Source organism: Chrysemys picta, chromosome 6 (genome assembly GCF_011386835.1).
Source record: "Chrysemys picta bellii isolate R12L10 chromosome 6, ASM1138683v2, whole genome shotgun sequence".
NCBI classification, from domain to species: domain Eukaryota; kingdom Metazoa; phylum Chordata; order Testudines; family Emydidae; genus Chrysemys; species Chrysemys picta.
The window spans coordinates 52398461-52416558 of record NC_088796.1 but is presented as its reverse complement, the minus strand read 5'-3'; the positions used below and the strand labels follow the sequence as shown (position 1 = coordinate 52416558).

General features: G+C 49.2%; 2 protein-coding genes across 10 annotated transcripts in view; one reads left to right on the top strand and one right to left on the bottom strand.

Moving 5' to 3' along the window:
* HAPLN1 (hyaluronan and proteoglycan link protein 1) overlaps positions 1-18098 on the top strand; it is a 97500-nt gene that overhangs the window by 20584 nt on the left and 58818 nt on the right. For 6 of the 9 annotated variants that reach the window (XM_024104514.3, XM_042855862.2, XM_065599139.1 and 3 more), the window contains exon 2: positions 16822-16872. The exons of the other annotated variants lie outside the window; for them this stretch is intronic. The gene's annotated coding sequence lies outside the window, so the exon portion shown is untranslated. The remainder of the gene's footprint in view (positions 1-16821; positions 16873-18098) is intronic. 9 annotated transcript variants of the gene reach the window in all.
* Positions 1060-3003, bottom strand: LOC135984284 (mediator of RNA polymerase II transcription subunit 15-like). Its single transcript, XM_065599141.1, has 2 exons — positions 2261-3003; positions 1060-1663 (listed from the first exon to the last, which is right to left on the bottom strand). The coding sequence occupies exons 1-2, from the start codon at positions 2796-2798 to the stop codon at positions 1161-1163; spliced, it is 1041 nt and encodes a 346-aa protein (XP_065455213.1). The 5' UTR covers positions 2799-3003; the 3' UTR covers positions 1060-1160.

Below are 18098 nucleotides of genomic sequence, written 5' to 3'. Positions count from 1 at the left end.
TCACAGTTGAGAAGCGAGTGGCGATAGCCCTGTGGAAGCTTCCAACGCCAGACAGCTACCGGTCAGTCGGGAATCAATTTGGAGTGGGCAAATCTACGGTGGGGGCTGCTGTGATCCAATTTGCCAGGGCAATGAAAGACCTGGTGATAGCAAGGGTAGTGACTCTGGGCAACGTGCAGTCAATAGTGGATGGCTTTGCTGAAATGGGATTCCCAAACTGTGGCGGGGCCATAGACAGAACCCATATCCCTATCTTGTCACCGGAGCACCAAGCCACCGACTACGTAAACCGCAAGGGGTACTTTTCAATGCTGCTGCAAGCCCTGGTGGATCACAAGGGACGTTTCACCAACATCAACGTGGGATGGCCGGGAAAGGTACATGATGCTCGCGTCTTCAGGAACTCTGCTCTGTTTCGAAAGCTGGAGGAAGGGACTTTCTTCCCGGACCAGAAAGTGACCGTTGGGGATGTTGAAATGCCTATCGTGATCCTTGGGGACCCAGCCTACCCCTTAATGCCATGGCTCATGAAGCCATACACAGGCAGCCTGGACAGGAGTCAGGACCTGTTCAACTACAGGCTGAGCAAGTGCTGAATGGTGGTGGAATGTGCATTTGGACATTTAAAAGCGCGCTGGCGCAGCTTACTGACTCGCTCAGACCTCAGCGAAAAGAATATCCCCATTGTTATTGCTGCTTGCTGTGCGCTCCACAATATCTGTGAGAGTAAGGGGGAGACCTTTATGGCGGGGTGGGAGGTTGAGGCAACTCGCCTGGCCGCTGATTACGCGCAGCCAGACACCAGGGCGGTTAGAGGAGCACAGCAGGGCGCGGTGCGCATCAGAGAAGCTTTGAAAACGAGTTTTGTGACTGGCCAGGCTACTGTGTGAAACTTCTGTTTGTTTCTCCTTGATGAACCCTCCAACCCCCCCCCACCCCCCGACCCGGTTCACTCTACTTCCCTGTAAACCAACCACCCCACCCCACCCCACCCTCCCCTCCCCAATTCGAGCACCGCTTGCAGAGGCAATAAAGTCATTGTTTTTTCACATTCATGCATTCTTTATTAGTTCCTCACAGAAGTAGGGGGATAATTGCCAAGGTAGCCTGGGATGGGTGGGGGAGGAGGGATGGAAAAGGACACACTGCATTTTAAAACTTTAACTCTTATTGAAGGCCAGCCTTCTGATGCTTGGGCGATCATCTGGGGTGGAGTGACTGGGTGGACGGAGGCCCCCCCACCGTGTTCTTGGGCGTCTTGGTGAGGAGGCTATGGAACTTGGGGAGGAGGGCTGTTGGTTACACAGGGGCTGTAGCGGCGGTCTCTGCTCCTGCTGCCTTTCCTGCAGCTCAACCATACGCTCGAGCATATCAGTTTGATGCTCCAGCAGACGGAGCATTGACTCTTGCCGTCTGTCTGCAAGCTGACGCCACCTATCGTCTTCAGCCCGCCACTTGCTCTTTTCATCCCGCCATTCAGCCCGCCACCTCTCCTCTCGTTCATATTGGGCTTTTCTCATCTCCGACATTGACTGCCTCCACGCATTCTGCTGTGCTCTATCAGCGTGGGAGGACATCTGCAGCTCCGTGAACATACTGTCCCTCGTCCTACGTTTTCTCTTTCTAATGTTCACGAGCCTCTGCAAAGGAGAAACATTTGCAGCTGGTGGAGGAGAAGGGAGAGGTGGTTAAAAAAGACACATTTTAGAGAACAATGGGTACACTCTTTCATTACAAGGTCGCATATTTCGGCTTGCAGGCAGCCATGGTAGGCCACAGTGTTTTGGCTTTTTTAACCTTCTTAACATGCGGGAAAGGTTGCAAACAGCAGCGCATTTCCCATATCAAGGATGAATTGGGTTGTCCATTTAAAATGGGTTTTCAATGTAAAAGGAGGGGCTGCGGTTTCCCGGTTAACATGCGGCACAAACACAAGTAAACCACCCCCCACACACACACACACGATTCTCTGGGATGATCACTTCACCCCTCCCCTCCACCGAGTGGTTAACAGCGGGGAACATTTCTGTTCAGAAGAGCAGGAACGGGCGCCTCTGAATGTCCTCTTAATAAAATCACCCCATTTCAACCAGGAGAGCTTTCTGGAGATGTCCCTGGAGGATTTCCGCTCCATCCCCATACACGTTAACAGACTTTTCCAGTAGATGTACTGGCCGCGATTGCCAGGGCAAATTAATCATTAAACACGCTTGCTTTTTTTTTTTGTAATGTTTACAAATATTTACAAAGTTACACTCACCAGAGGTCTCCTGTGTGCCCTGAGGGTCTTGGGTGAGTTCGGGGGTTACTGGTTCCAGGTCCAGGGTCAAAAACATATCCTGGCTGTTGGGGAAACCGGTTTCTCCGCTTCCTTGCTGCTGTGAGCTACCTACAGTACCTCCATCCTCATCTTCCTCGTTCCCCGAACCGTCTTCCCTGTGTGTTTCTCCAGTGAGAGAGTCATAGCACACGGTTGGGGTAGTGGTGGCTGCACCCCCTAGAATCGCATGCAACTCCGCGTAGTAGCGGCAAGTTTGCGGCTCTGCCCCGGACCTTCCGTTTGCTTCTCTGGCTTTGTGGTAAGCTTGCCGTAGCTCCTTAATTTTCACGCGGCACTGCTGTGTGTCCCTGTTATGGCCTCGGTCCTTCATGGCCTTGGAGATCTTTTCTAATACTTTTCCATTTCTTTTACTGCTACGGAGTTCAGCTATCACTGCTTCATCTCCCCATATGGCAAGCAGATCTCGTACCTCCCGTTCGGTCCATGCTGGAGCTCTTTTGCGATCCTGGGACTCCATCACGGTTACCTGTGCTGATGAGCTCTGCGTGGTCACCTGTGCTCTCCATGCTGAGCAAACAGGAAATGAAATTCAAACCTTCGCGGGTCTTTTCCTGTCTACCTGGTCAGTGCATCTGAGTTGAGAGTGCTGTCCAGAGCGGTCACAATGAAGCACTGTGGGATAGCTCCCGGAGGCCAATAACGTCGAATTTCGTCCACACTACCCCAATTCCGACCCGCAAAGGCCGGTTTTATCGCTAATCCCCTCGTCAGAGGTGGTGTAAAGAAACCGGTTTAAAGGACTCTTTAAGTCGAAAGAAAGGGCTTTGTCGTGTGGACGTGTCCAGGCTTAATTCGATTTAACGCTGCTAAAGTCGACCTAAACCCATAGTGTAGACCAGGCCTAAGAAACTTTGCCTGCTTTGTAGTAGTAATATTTAAACATGCAGGGCTACAGTGTGAGTGAGGAACTCCCCCATCTCCTCCTAGGGTTGTTAGGTGTCTGGTTTTCGACTGGAATGCTCAGTGAAAAAGGGACCCAGGCGGCTTCGGTCAGCACTGCTGACGGGGCTATTAAAAGTCTGGTTCCCAGGCTAGCAGGCTCCCTACCTGGCTCTGCGCGGCTCCCCGGAAGTGGCGATATATCCCTCGGCTCCGAGGCAGAGGCACGGCCAGGGAGACGCCGCATGCTTCCCTTGCCCCGAGCGCCGGTTCTGCAGCTCCCATTGGCGGGGGACCATGGCTGCCTGGCTGCACCTCCGCCTAGGAGATGAGGGACATGTCACAGCTTCCGGGGAGCCCCTCGACATAAGTGTTGCCCAGAGCCTGCACCCCAAAACCTCTCCCGCACCCCCAACCTCACCTATATTGTGCCCTATTCAAGTAAATTCCTGATAAAGATACCAGTGTTTGAATGCATGAAAAGAACTTGTCCCAGTACAATGTGCTCTTCCAATGATTCTTTAAAAATACAAATGTAATTTAATTAATGCTGGTATGTGATTTTTTTTTTTACATCTGTGCTTTTAAAACTAGTAGGCTTTAATTAGAGTGGTGGCCTGATTTTTAGAAATAGAGTTCTATTGTCTGCATAATTTCCAGTGAGAATAGAGTATTGTAAAGCCCATCTACTATTTCAGTGCTTTTCTGTTATCTCCACTTTGAGGCACATTGAAGAAATTTTACAATAAGATTCAATCTTTAAGTGGATCAAAGAAGGAGGGTTTTCTTTAAAAACATTTCACTGAAAGATTATTATTGTGATGAAGCTAATTAAACTATTTTGTTTTAACCTTCCACCAATTTCAGTTAAATTTGCTTTTAGTATTATTTTGATATATAACAACCTTTGGGCTTTACTCAGACTAAAATTTACAACTACTTCCTGCCCTGAGTGAATCACATACCCATATATGTGCACAAGACCAACCTAATTCAGAAATAGATTAGGTCTCTGTGCAAGGACAAAGGGTGAAGTGGAGGAGTGGAAGCTGTGCACCTTGGTGTTGCAGAGCTGCTCAAGGGACTGAAATAGTCCATTGGATGAGCTCCCCAATCCCTGTGTGCAGCGCATTGCTACTAGTTAGGCCATGTCTACATAGGAACTCTTTATCGGTATACTATACCAGCAAAGAGCTCCCATTGTGAACAAAACTATAGTTCTGGAACCGTTCTCTCCCCTGGTCCATTAGGGCTGCATGGGCTAGGAGAGTTAATTCATTTTTAGGCCATAAATAACTGTTTATGGTTGTAGCAGGGTGACTACCCTGCTCCTGCCTGAGGGGTTTAAAACAGCCCTCGCAGAGTGCTGGGGCAAAGGGAAAAGCTACTGGGCTGACTGGGGAAGTAGCCACAGCTGGGCCATGCCCCAGTCAGGCCCCAGCTGGCCTGTATAAGAAGGCTGGGAGCCAGGAGCTCAAGAGTCTCTCTCTGAGTGCAAAGAGAGAAGGGCCTGGCTGCAGGGAACTAGACAGGGTACCTGGGTGGAGCAGGGCTGGGGAAAGGCTGGTGAGCTCCAGCCTGGATAGCTCCAGGCTGTGGCCTGGTAATAGGCCAAGGGGTGCCGGGGGTTGCAGAGGGCAACCCAGGGCTAGGCCAAGGCAGCAGGTCCAAACCTAACCTTGCCAGTGATGAGTGGCCTATACTGCAGTCTGCCCCAGGGAGTGGGGGCTAGTTGGTGACTGGCAGTGGCCTAGTGCTGAGGCAAGGTGGGGATAGTGAGTGGGGGTTCCCCTGGGAGGGGAGACCTAGCATATGTATGGGTATTGCCAGGGGGCAGCACCCAGAGCAAGGGGCACCGGGGTCCTGGGAGGGACACGGGGGCCAGAGAAGAGGAAAGGCAGATCACTGGCCTGCAGAGGGCGCTCCAGAGGCTGGTGAGCGAATTCCCTGGATGACCAGCAGGAGGCGCTGCAGGGGTGAGTCCGGACCCTCTTACAATGGTCCTGGTGGAAAGGAGAGAGACAGATTGCAATTAATTAATTCTTGAAGAATTAAAAAAAAAAAAAACCTTGTAGAAGATAGGGTTGGTGGGGGGGGTTCATCTCATTCCAGTGATTAGAAAGAAGATAAAGAGGTTGTGAGGGGGCACATCTACACTAGAAAGTTTTGCTGGTATAACTATGCCAGTTAAGGGTATGATTTTTTTGTGCCACCGTAGCTATGTTGGCAAAAGCCCTAGTGAAGATATACTAGTGTAACCCCCAAGGAGATTACCTGGATTCCTGGGGCTCTGTCTGCTGGCAGCTCAGGGGGGAGCCAAGGAAAACTCGGAGTCTGCCTGGCAACCAATAGGGAGTGAGATGCCCTTCCCAGGGAGTTCAGGAAAGGGGGGAAGCCAGGTTTGAGTCAGTCAGGAGCTAACCAGGACAAGGGCCGGACTGGCTTTGTGGGGAGCTGGTGAATCCCAGGCCTGCATGCAGGGTTCCCTCAGAACTGGCCTCTAGGGACCTGAAAGCAAGATCTCTCAGCTGGGCTTTTCCTTCTCCACTGATGACTCCCAGTTTGTAGAGTTTTGCTGGGAAACTTCCCCAGCCAGGCTGAGTTAGCCCTCTAGGTCCCTAGGGGAGACCAGTCACCACATGGGCAGCTCTGCTCTGTCTGCTAGTTCAGGGCTGCTGCCTGCTGTGTGTGTGTGTGTGTGTGTGTGGACGCTGGGCTAGGAGACAACAGTTTGGATTTTAGTACAGTTGTGTAACCTGCACCTTGAGCCCTGCATCCCTTTGTGATGAGGGGAAATCCTGGGACCGAAGCAGCCTGATTCCTGCTTGAAGAGGATCCCTGCCAGCAGAGAGCAGCCCCTCTGCAGTGACTGAGGAGTCCAGAGTCATCTTTGAACCTGAGGGTCATTCATGGAATTTGTGAGTGCACTATCTTTTAGTTAGTGAGTCAGGGAATTTGTTTTGGGGACCCCCTACTCCCTGAACTGTGTCCTCAAGCCAGGGAGTAAGGGTTTGGGGATTTTATAACCTGCTGCATATTAAACCTGTGGAGGGATTTACCACCTTCTCCCACGTGAGTCTTTTGGGCTATACTGAACCCAGTCAGCCACACTGCTAAACCACTGCAGAGAAGAATTTTGTGGTCATAGGTCATCAAGGACCCCAACAAAGTACGCGTTCCAATGGGACACTAATCTTACATTTGCTACCTCAAGTCAGGTGACTGGGGAAAGTCACAGGTATTAGCAGCGTAGGCACCTGTGACCCTAAAAATAGTGTTTTGCCCTGTTATGTATATTTGTTTCCTGTTTAATATAATTATTGTGTTATGTGTTTGTGTTATTACTTGGACGTCTCCAACTATCTGGCAAGTAAGTGAGGATTACCCTGGGTTAGAGTTTTCCTCCAAAGCTGCCCTGGTGACCCTGTCAGGAAGGAGCGAGGGGGGTGGAGGTACCGCCAAATAAATTCATAGGAAAAAATAAAGAAGATACACCCTGCTGAGTGGGTGGCGGGATCCAGAAGAATCCAGGCCTGTCCATCAAAACCTGTAAGCAGATTGGCATTAAAGAAGGTAACCGGGTGGAGAGGGGGTGCTACACTAGCAAAAGCACTCTTTTGCAGAGCTTGTGTCATTTGCCAAACTGGTATAACTATCCTGGCATAAGCACTTTTTGTCAGTGTAACAGCATCTTGAGTCAATTGAGCCTGTACCGGTAAAGCTATACCAACAAACCTTTTCTACTGTAGATTCTACTTTATTAGACATGAGTAGTTAAATGAGGCCCTGAAACATAAACCCTTGTATCAGAGGCCTGGTATGAGGCCTAAGGCCTGAACTAAAGTAATGGTCAAGACTTTAACATAAAACAAAGTTAAGATATGATAGGGTTACCATTCGTCCGGATTCCCCCAGACATGTCGGGATTTTTGAACTAAAAATAGCGTCCGGGGGGAATTTGTTAATGTCCGGACTTCTCCCCCCTCCCGCCCCCCCCATGCAGAGCGCGCGGCTAACAGGGCAGCCGGATGGTGCCACTTACATGGGGCTCCGACAGCGAGCGAGAGTCCCTCCTCCCCCTGCAGCATAGCTCACTCCCTCCCTCCCTCCCTGCATTCGCCTCCGGCAGTCTGGAGCTCCTCCCCCACTGCTGCCCAACGTGCCGGGAGAACGGCTCAGACAGTTCCTGAGCAAGCTCATAGAGAGACCTTAGGCGAACCGAAGGCCAACGACAAGGGAGCCAGGGGGTCGGAGAAGGGGCAGGGAGGTTCTGGAGGGGGCAGTCAAGAGACGGGGGGGGGTGTTGGGAGTTTGGAGGGGGCTTTCTGGGAGGTGTGTGGATAAGGTTTTGGGCAGTCAGGGTACAGTAGGGGGTTGGGTCCTGGGGGGCAGTTAGGGAGGGGGGTCTTAGGAGGGGGCAGTTAGGGGACAAGGAACAGGGAGGCTTAGGTAGGGGGTGGGGTTCTGGAGGGCAGTTGGGGGCAGTCAGGGGACAAGGAGCGGGGGGGGGTTGGGAGTTCTGGGGGGGGGGCTGTCAGGGGACAGGAGTGGAGAGAGGGATCGGAGCAGTCAATGGGACAGGGAGCAGAGGGGTTTAGATGGGTTGGGAGTTCTGGGGGGGGGGCTGTCAGGGGGGTGGGGAGTGGTTGGATGGGGCATGGGAGTCCCAGGGGTCTGTCTGGGGGTGGGGGTGTGGATAAGGGTTGGAGCAGTCAGGGCACAGGTAGGGGGTAGGGTCCTAGGTGGCCAGTTAGGATGGGGGGGAGGGTCTCAGGAGGGGGCAGTCGGGACAAGAGGCAGGGAGACTTAGATAGGGGGTGAAGTCCTGGGGGGGCAGTTAGGGGCAGGGGTCCCAGAAGGGGGCAGTCAGGGGACAAGGAGCGGGGGGGAGGGTTGGGAGTTCTGAGGCGGGTGGGAAGTGGGTGGGGCAGGGTGGGGCAAGGGTGGGGCTCCTCCTGTCCTCTTTTTTGCTTGCTGAAATATGGTAACCCTAAGATATGAGCAAGAGGCAGGCCCTGCTCAGAGTCTGGCAAAGGGAGGGCTGATGTTCCAAAAATGCATACCTAAAAGGTACTGGACGCTAGAGATATAAACATATGCCAGGATGGTCCCAGAACACTCCGATACTAGCACATTCCACACAGATAACAAGGGACCGGCTGACCCATCCTAAACACAGGGCAAAAAGGTAATATGATGGATGGGGTTGTTTTGATCGAACCAACATGTACAAGGTGATAGGCAGCACCTTACTACGTAGAGGGGTTGTACTTCAATACGTCAGGAGTGAGGTGTAACTTGTTTGTACCTGTGTATAAGAATGCACCCCTGAGGGCTTGTCTTTGTCTGGCCTAGGGGGCAGTGGTAAATCCCACCACTGACTGAGCCGGTCCGTTGTCAGGGAGCAAATATGTACTAGCAGAACTGTAGACATCTGATCCGGGGAGCTAGAGACCATGTTTCGTTTGGCAATAAACCTAGCTGGGTACCTTCAGACCTTATCAGAGTCTGTGGTCCTTGGTGTTTCTCTCGGGATCTGCTGTGCCAGCTATCTGCGCAGAGCCGGGGCAGCATGCAGAGGAAACACACACATACAGCCAACTGTTATCAACATTGGATAGAGCAGAACACCACACTGGTGACACTTGACGACAATGAGTACTACCTTCCTGTCTGTTGTATGGGAAGCACTGTTGGGCATGAATGTCATGAGTTCTTCCCCACCTCCATCAATGTAAGGGGATTGGTATAAGGAGATCTTCAGACCGACAGTCTCCTGCACTCCCTGCTGCTTGGTTCCTTAAAAGCTCTTCCCCATCTGAATGTCACTCAGCCAACCAGAAAAGAACTGTTCCACCCCACCATCTGTACCACATGCCTTAGAGACACTACAGCTGCTGTAATGCTGTAGCGTAGACAATTATAGTGACAGAAGGAGTGTTTCCTTCACAGTAGTAAATCCACCCCCTTGAGAGATGGTAACTAGGTCAACAGAGAAGGTTCATAGCTGTTTGTACAGTTGGGGTTAGGTTGACCTATCTATGTTGCACAGGGCATGAACACCCCCCCCCCCCCCCCCCCCGGGCCAGAGTCAGGTAAGGGTAAGAGCCGTGTGGACAGCTGTGGGGAGCTGTGGACTCTCCTGCCCTGGGTGGGGGGCCCGCAGGTCAGGGACATGGGCTAGGGCCTGCTTTCAGCCCCCCGACCTCGGGTAGGTGGAGGGTCCTTGACTCCCGGCCTGCTGTGGCTTCTGGTTTGGCTGGGGGCGGGGTCTCAAGCAGAAGGGGTGGGGCGGGTCAGGGTGTGGGCAGGGCCACGGAGGTGGCGGGAGCCCCTACACTCTTTTGGGCAGGCTCTGCCGCCCCTGATTGGAGGGGGGGAGGAATTATTGTTTGCATGACCAATAAGCGCTATATGGTTATCTCATGAGTACGCATATAAATCCATGGCAGTGGAGCCAAAGTAACCGACACAACTCCTGAGGAAATCTCAGCACAAACAAAAGATTTGACTTTTTGTCTGAAACAACTACAATGCTGACTACTGAAAATAGGGTTGGCCAAGTGAGGCCCAGGAGCCCAGAGTAGGTGAGTCCTTCAAGTTTCCTATTCATTTCCACTGAAGATCTCACAAGATCCCACTTGTGTCTTTGTAGAACTTACTAATTTTCAGTCAATTGTTACTGCTGCATCTCAAATTGTCATACTCTATATTTTTTCTCTTGCCCAGTAGGCCAGGGAGTTGTCCGACATGATTAAAACCAATACATTTTTTTGGTCAACCAGAGGTTCCAATTCAGAGAATAGCAAACCCATCCTTTTCAGAAGTCTACAAAGCTTTGTAACCCAAAAAACAATAAGCATTTCAATCCTTAACCTACCTTTAGCTCAAGGACAGCAGATATTACTGGCATGTGAAATAAATGACATTGTTATTCAGGAAACTCCAATTACCCGTGGCATCCATCCTAAAAATCATCAGTTTGGAGCCACACACCACAACTCACAGCATGGCTTTGAACTATTGTTCTCCCAGTCTCTCTGTCAGATGGTGATTTCCCTTCAATTCTGCGCTTTCTGTGGCTTCCCACATATTCTATTTCCTGGTGGATCATTATAGCAGCACTTATTTTTGTAACACAGAATCAAGGGGTTTCCTGCATATAGATTTTCCAGCCACACTTCAGTAACCTTGAAAATATTTCACACTGAAGCTAAATGATGCTATAACTTTGCTTTTGTATCAGACAACGTGAACTATGGTCATAGAATATCAGGGTTGGAAGGGACCTCAAGAGGTCATCTAGTCCAACCCCCTGCTCAAAGCAGGACCAATTCCCAACTAAATCATCCCAGCTAGGGCTTTAACAAGCCGAGCCTTAAAAACCTCCAAGGAAGGAGATTCCACCACCTCCCTAGGTAACACATTCCAGTGCTTCACCACCCTCCTAGTGAAATAGTGTTTCCTAATATCCAAGCTGGACCTCCCCCACTGCAACTTGAGACCATTGCTCCTTGTTCTGTCATCTGCCACCACTGAGAACAGCCGAGCTCCATCCTCTTTGGAACCCCCCTTCAGGTAGTTGAAGGCTGCTATCAAATCCCCCCTCATTCTTCTCTTCTGGAGACTAAACAATCCCAGTTCCCTCAGCCTCTCCTCATAAGTCATGTGCTCCAGACCCCTAATCATTTTTGTTGCCCTCCACTGGACTCTTTCCAATTTTTCCACATCCTTTTTGTAGTGTGGGGCCCAAAACTGGACACAGTATTCTAGATGATGCCTCACCAATGTCGAATAAAGGGGAATGATCACGTTCCTCGATCTGCTGGCCATGCCCCTACTTATACAGCCCAAAATGCCGTTAGCCTTCTTGGCAACAAGAGCACACTGTTGACTCATATCCAGCTTCTCGTCCACTGTGACCCCTAGGTCCTTTTCTGCAGAACTGCTACCTAACCATTCGGTCCCTAGTCTGTAGCAGTGCATGGGATTCTTCCGTCCTAAGTGCAGGACTCTGCACTTGTCCTTGTTGAACCTCATCAGGTTTTTTTGGCCCAATCCTCTAATTTGTCTAGGTCCCTCTGTATCCGATCCCTACCCTCTAGTGTATCTACCACGCCTCCTAGTTTAGTGTCATCTGCAAACTTGCTGAGGGTGCAGTCCACACCATCCTTCAGATCATTAATAAAGATATTAAACAAAACCGGCCCCAGGACCGACCCTTGGGGCACTCCGCTTGAAACCGGCTGCCAACTAGACATGGAGCCATTGATCACTACCCATTGAGCTCGATGATCCAGCCAGCTTTCTATCCATCTTACAGTCCATTCATCCAGCCCACACTTCTTTAATTTGGCGGCAAGAATACTGTGGGAGACCGTATCAAAAGCTTTGCTAAAGACAAGGAATAACACATCCACTGCTTTCCCCTCATCCACAGAGCCAGTTATCTCATCATAGAAGGCAATTAGGTTAGTCAGGCACAACTTTCCCTTGGTGAATCCATGCTGACTGTTCGTGATCACTTTCCTCTCCTCTAAGTGTTTCAGAATTGATTCCTTGAGGACCTGCTCCATGATTTTTCCAGGGACTGAGGTGAGGCTGACTGGCCTGTAGTTCCCTGGATCCTCCTCCTTCCCTTTTTAAAAGATGGGCACTACATTAGCCTTTTTCCAGTCATCTGGGACCTCCCCCGATCGCCATGAGTTTTCAAAAATAATGGCTAATGGCTCTGCAATCTCATCCGCCAACTCCTTTAGCACCCTCAGATACAGCGCATCCGGTCCCATGGACTTGTGCACGTTCAGTTTTTCTAAATAGTCCCGAACCACTTCTTTCTCCACAGACCTTTTCCCCATATTGTGCTGCCCAGTGCAGCAGTCTGGGAGCTGACCTTGTTCGTGAAGACAGGCAAAAAAAGCATTGAGTACATTAGCTTTTTCCACATCCTCGGTCACTAGGTTGCCTCCCTCATTCAGTAAGGGGCCCACACTTTCCTTGACTTTCTTCTTGTTGCTAACATACCTGAAGAAACCCTTCTCGTTACTCTTAACATCTCTTGCTAACTGCAACTCCAAGTGTGATTTGGCCTTCCTGATTTCACTCCTGCATGCCTGAGCAATATTTTTATACTCCTCCCTGGTCATTTGTCCAATCTTCCACTTCTTGTAAGCTTCTTTTTTGCATTTAAGATCAGCAAGGATTTCACTGTTTAGCCAAGCTGGTCACCTGCCATATTTACTATTCTTTCTACACATCGGGATGATTTGTTCCTGCAACCGCAATAAGGATTCTTTAAAATACAGCCAGCTCTCCTGGACCCCTTTGCCCTTCATGTTATTCTCCCAGGGGATCCTGCCCATCTGTTCCCTGAGGGAGTCAAAGTCTGCTTTTCTGAAGTCCAGGGTCCGTATTCTGCTGCTCTCCTTTCTTCCTTGTGTCAGGATCCTGAACTCAACCATCTCATGGTCACTGCCTCCCAGGTTCCCATCCACTTTTGCTTCCCCTACTAATTCTTCCCTGTTTGTGAGCAGCAGGTCAAGAAAAGCTCTGCCCCTAGTTGGTTCCTCCAGCACTTGCACCAGGAAATTGATCCCTACACTTTCCAAAAACTTCCTGGATTGTCTGTGCAGTGTTGTATTGCTCTCCCAGCAGATATCAGGGTGATTTAAAGTCTCCCATGAGAACCAGGGCCTGCGATCTAGCAATTTCTGCTAGTTGCCAGAAGAAAGCCTCGTCCACATCATCCCCCTGGTCTGGTGGTCTATAGCAGACTCCAACCACGACATCACCCTTGTTGCTCACACTTCTCAACTTTATCCAGAGACTCTCAGGTTTTTCTGCAGTTTCATACCGGAGCTCTGAGCAGTCATACTCCTCTCTTAAATACAATGCAACTCCCCCACCTTTTCTGCCCTGCCTGTCCTTCCTGAACAGTTTATATCCATCCATGACAGTACTCCAGTCATGTGAGTTATCCCACCAAGTCTCTGTTATTCCAATCACATCATAGTTTCCTGACTGTGCTAGGACTTCTAGTTCTCCCTGCTTGTTTCCCAGGCTTCTTGCATTTGTGTATAGGCACGTAAGATAACTCATCGATTGTCCTTCTGTCTCAGTATGAGACAGGAGTCCTCCCCTCTTGTGCTCTCCCGCTTGTGCTTCCTCCCAGGATTCCATTTCCCCACTTACCTCAGGGCTTTGATCTCCTTCCCCCAGTGAACCTAGTTTAAAGCCCTCCTCACTAGGTTAGCCAGCCTGCTGGCGAAGATGCTCTTCCCTCTCTCCATTAGGTGGAGCCCGTCTCTGCCTAGCACTCCTCCTTCTTGGAACACCACCCCATGGTCGAAGAATCCAAAGCCTTCTCTCCGACACTACCTGCGTAGCCATTTATTGACTTCCACGATTCGACGGTCTCTACCCAGGCCTTTTCCTTGCACAGGGAGGATGGACGAGAACACCACTTGCGCCTCAAACTCCTTTATCCTTCTTCCCAGAGCCACATAGTCTGCAGTGATCCGCTCAAGGTCGCTCTTGGCAGTATCATTGGTGCCCACGTGGAGAAGCAGGAAGGGGTAGCGATCTGAGGGCTTGATGAGTCTCTGCAGTCTCTCCGTCACATCGTGTATCCTAGTTCCTGGCAAGCAGCAGACCTCTTGGTTTTCCCGGTCGGGGCAGCAGATAGATGACTCAGTCCCCCTGAGGAGGGAGTCCCTGACCGCCGCCACCACCCTCCTCCTCCTCTTGGGAGTGGTGGTCGTGGAACCCCCATCCCTAGGACAGTGCATTTTTTGCTTTCCAATCGGTGGAGTCTCCTTCTGCTCCCTTCCCTCAGATGGGTCATCTAGTCCCCTCTCCACATTAGTACCTGTAGAGAGAACATGGAAACGATTGCTCACCTGTATCTCCATTGCTGGTGCATGGACGCTCCTCTTTCTCCTTCTGGAGGTCACATGCTGCCAAACATCTTCACAATCCTTCTGTCCCTGCTGCGCCTGCTCTGAATCTTCAGAACATTGTGGCCGTAGAAGCATCTCATGACGTCTGTCCAGGAAATCTTCATTTTCCCTTATGCAACACAGAGTAGATACTCGTTTCTCCAGCCCTCGAACCTTCTCTTCCAATATGGAGACCAGCTTGCACTTTGTACAGACAAAGTCACTTCTGTCCTGTGGAAGAAAGACAAACATGGCACAACCTGTGCAGGTTACAACAGCTGATTGCTCACCTTCCATATCACCGTCCTCTTAAGAGCTTCCTCAACTGTTGCAGGAACTACTCAGAGAAACCTGCAGATGAAAGCCTCAGTGAGCTCTCCCCAAGTGAACTCCCAGGCAAACTCCCTCCGTTAGCCTCTGCTGTTCGCCGCTCAGCTGGTTCGCTGCTGACTGCCGTTATATACCAGTCAGGCAATTTAAGCAATTTAGAGAGTTTTACTTACCAAGGTATCTTATTATGGCATTATCAAATGGTTACAAATTCTTTAATTAACCTTAGTTCTGCATTTTTCTATTCATTGAGAGATTACCCATAAATATTATATTAATCCGCTATAAAAATAGTATATGTGGGGAGGTGGGGGGGGGAAAGGTTTGATGAGACGGAACTTTCATAGTATTTCTCTCTTGTCCTTGACCTAAGACGTGCTGTGTTATCTGCCTCTTCAAGGCAATGACAAAGGATGTCAAGTTAGTTTGAGTAGTCTGGTAGTGGTAAGCTTCCCACCCTGTCACTTTGGGCTGCTGTTTTCCTTTCTTTTTAAAACCATCCTAGAGCCCCAAATCACTAAAGCTATTGTGCATATCTATAGCTAGGAATACAGAGAGTTTATGAAGATATTGTATTGCAGTTCTAGGATTGTCAGGCATCCAGTTTTTGACCGAAATGCCCAGCAGAAAAGGACCCTGGTGGCTCCGGTCAGCACTGCTGACTGGGCCGCTAAAAGTCTGGATGGCAGAGCAGTGAGGCTAAGGCAGGCTCCCTGCTTGTCCTGGCTCTGCGCGGCTCCCGGAAGCAGCTGGCATGTCTGTCTCCTAGTCACAGGGGCAGCCACAGGGACTCCATGAGCTGCCCCCACCGTCAGCTCCGGCTCTGCAGGTCCCACTGGCCAGGAACTGTAGCCAATGGGAGCTGTGAGGGCGGCGCCTGTGGGCACGGGCAGTGCGCAGAGCCCCCTGGCCCCTCTGCCTAGGAGCTGGACATGCCGGCTGCATCTGGGAGCCACCTGAGGTAAGCGCTGCTGGTCGGAGTCCACACCCCGAACCCGCTTCTGCACCCTAACTCCCTCCCAGAATCCTCACCCCTCCTACACCCAAACCCCTGTCCCAGCCCGGAGCCCCCTCCCACCCTGTGAACCCCTCGGCCCCAGTCCAGAGCTCCCTCCTGCACCTCAAACACCTCATCCCAAGCCCCACCCCAGAACCCGCACCCCTAGCTGGAGCCCTCACCGCCCCCCCGCAACTTAACCCCCAGCCCTGAGCCCCCTCTGCACCCAAACTCCCTCCCGGAGTCCACACCCCCTCCCGCACCCCAACCCCCTGTCCCAGCTCTGAGTCCCTTCCTGCATCCTAAACCCCTCATCCCTGGCCTCACCCCAGAGCCCACACCCCCAGCCAGAGCCTGCACCCCCTCCCACACCCCAACGCCCTGCCCCATCCCCATGAAAATGAGTGAGGGTGGGGGAGAGCGACCGATGAAGGGAGGGGAGATGGAGTGAGCGGGAGGTGGGGACTCATGGCAGGGGCGGGGTCTTGGAGGAGGGGGGGGATCAAGAGTGTTTGGTTTTGTGTGATTAGAAAGTTGGCAACCCTATGCTGTTCTATGCATATCATTAGTGATGTTCTCAGAAGCAATGTAAGGTGCATCATCATGTTTTGAGCATAATTCATGCAAATCTTCCATATGGCTGCTCATTGCAAGAGCCAAGCCATTAGGCCGGCCACATGTGCCTGCGTTCATTTATATCTTGCAGATATTTACTTGTTTGACTCAGGAATAACAACACTCCCACCTCCAGTATCTAGTCTATTTAGTAGAGTTACAAAGGTTTGTAAGCCAGCCTTAAACTGTTGATGTATGCTTTCAGGAGACTAATTCTAAGAGAAAGCAATGATTCTGCATCTTTTAAAAGGCTTGTAAATGATAGCATCATGTGTATTCCAACATATGTAGGTAATCCAAGCACAGGTAAAAGTGTTTCAAATTTCATTGAACAAAGAGTAAACATCAGCTGAAAGATTGCCAGTGTTTTAGGAAAGCTTACACAGAACACCAAATGCATTTGTTACTTTTTAACCAATGAGTCTGAATCCTGGCTAAGATCATGTTTTGAAATAGGATATGGAGTAATACGCAACCTGATTATGCATCTTGGAACATGTCTTATTTATGACAGTCAGAAGAGTTTGGGACTGCAACAAAAGGAGAGACAGAGAAAGCTTCTGCTTTTAGTGAGGATTAATTATCATACTGTAATCAAGGCCTTTACCTTGAGTTAACTATATCAAACTATAGAATTATAATTGCTATCTGTCTACATCTATAATATCTGAGCTAGTAATTCAGTTTGCGATATCATAGCCTGATCACCTGCATCTTTGCAGATTCTGACTGACTGGAGAGTCTGTGGAAGTTACCTGCTTGTTACCGTATCTGTAAGTCAGCTAAGTTTTATTTTTATAGTAATTCCATGAGTCTGATATTTATTTTTACAAGAAATATTCAATAAGATCACAGAATTGTTTTCAGGCCATACTATGATGATTTCATGATATTCTCATGAGATGTTTATGCTGTTGGCACTGTTAAAATATTAATGCGTACACAATACTGAAGAAACAAAGTTTAGCAATAGACTTTGAAAGGATTCTTTTTTTTCTTTTAGGCAAATGAAGACTATTTGTCAGAAATCCATGTTCTCAGCAATGTTCTTTATTTGTTTCCAACATAATTTATCTAAAGAAAAGTTAACTAAACAATTATGACTCATGTTTTCCAGAATATTTCTCAGTATCCATCTCCCTACATTCTGATGAGAACATATTAAAAAATTAAAGAAAATGTTTTTTCTGAAGAAATATATGTGTACACACACACACACACACACACACACACTCTGATGGTGCCTCAGGAAAAACAAAATCTGCTGGTTTTAGTTATAATTGATCTGGAAAAGTCCCCTTCCCTTTCATCTATCTTAGTTACTTATAACCCCTTCCCCCATTAACACAGTATTGGAGCACCTCACAGATTTTAATCTATTTATCCTCATAACTCCCCTGGAGGTAGGGAAGCGCTGTTATCCCCATTTTATAGGTTCTCAACTGAGGCCCAGAGAAACTAAGTGACTTGCCCAAAGTCTCACAGAAAGTCTAAAGGAGAGCAAGTCTGTAGCAGAGCAGGAACACAATTTTCCCAAGTTTTAGGCTCATGACATAGCCTCAGGACCATCCTTTCTTCCCTTTACAGTAACAGATCTCAGTAGAAAGTATATTTTATTGTAGTTTCAGTGAAAAAATACTGTTGAAAGAACATCAGATTGTGTTTTACAGTTAATCCACATGTGGCTTTCATTCAGATATACACATATAATTCTTATTGTGGTATGTCCAAATGAAACTATGTATCATGGCAGTAAGAAGCAGATGTTTCATGAACACACTTTTGTTTTTCAAATTAAAATGTTTATTTAAGTGACAATTCAATAGAAATTTGCCCTAGCAACATGTGCAGAAGTTTAAAGAAATATGCACTTTTAAAATATGTTTTGCAGCAGATTATTGTATTACCGTTACTATTTCTTTAGGAGACTGAGCTGTCTATGAAATAATTTCTTACTATGAGCTGCTATTCTTCAGTATGTCTGGCAGCACATCTTTAC

What these genes read in the sequence shown, in the direction of transcription:
- LOC135984284 (XM_065599141.1), bottom strand. Translation starts at nt 2,798, where the DNA reads ATGGAGTCCCAGGATCGCAAAAGAGCTCCAGCATGGACCGAACGGGAG. An exon ending in GGGCACACAGGAGACCTCTG is followed by an intron (nt 1,664 to 2,260) that starts GTGAGTGTAACT and finishes CTCCTCCACCAG; the next exon opens with CTGCAAATGTTTCTCCTTTG.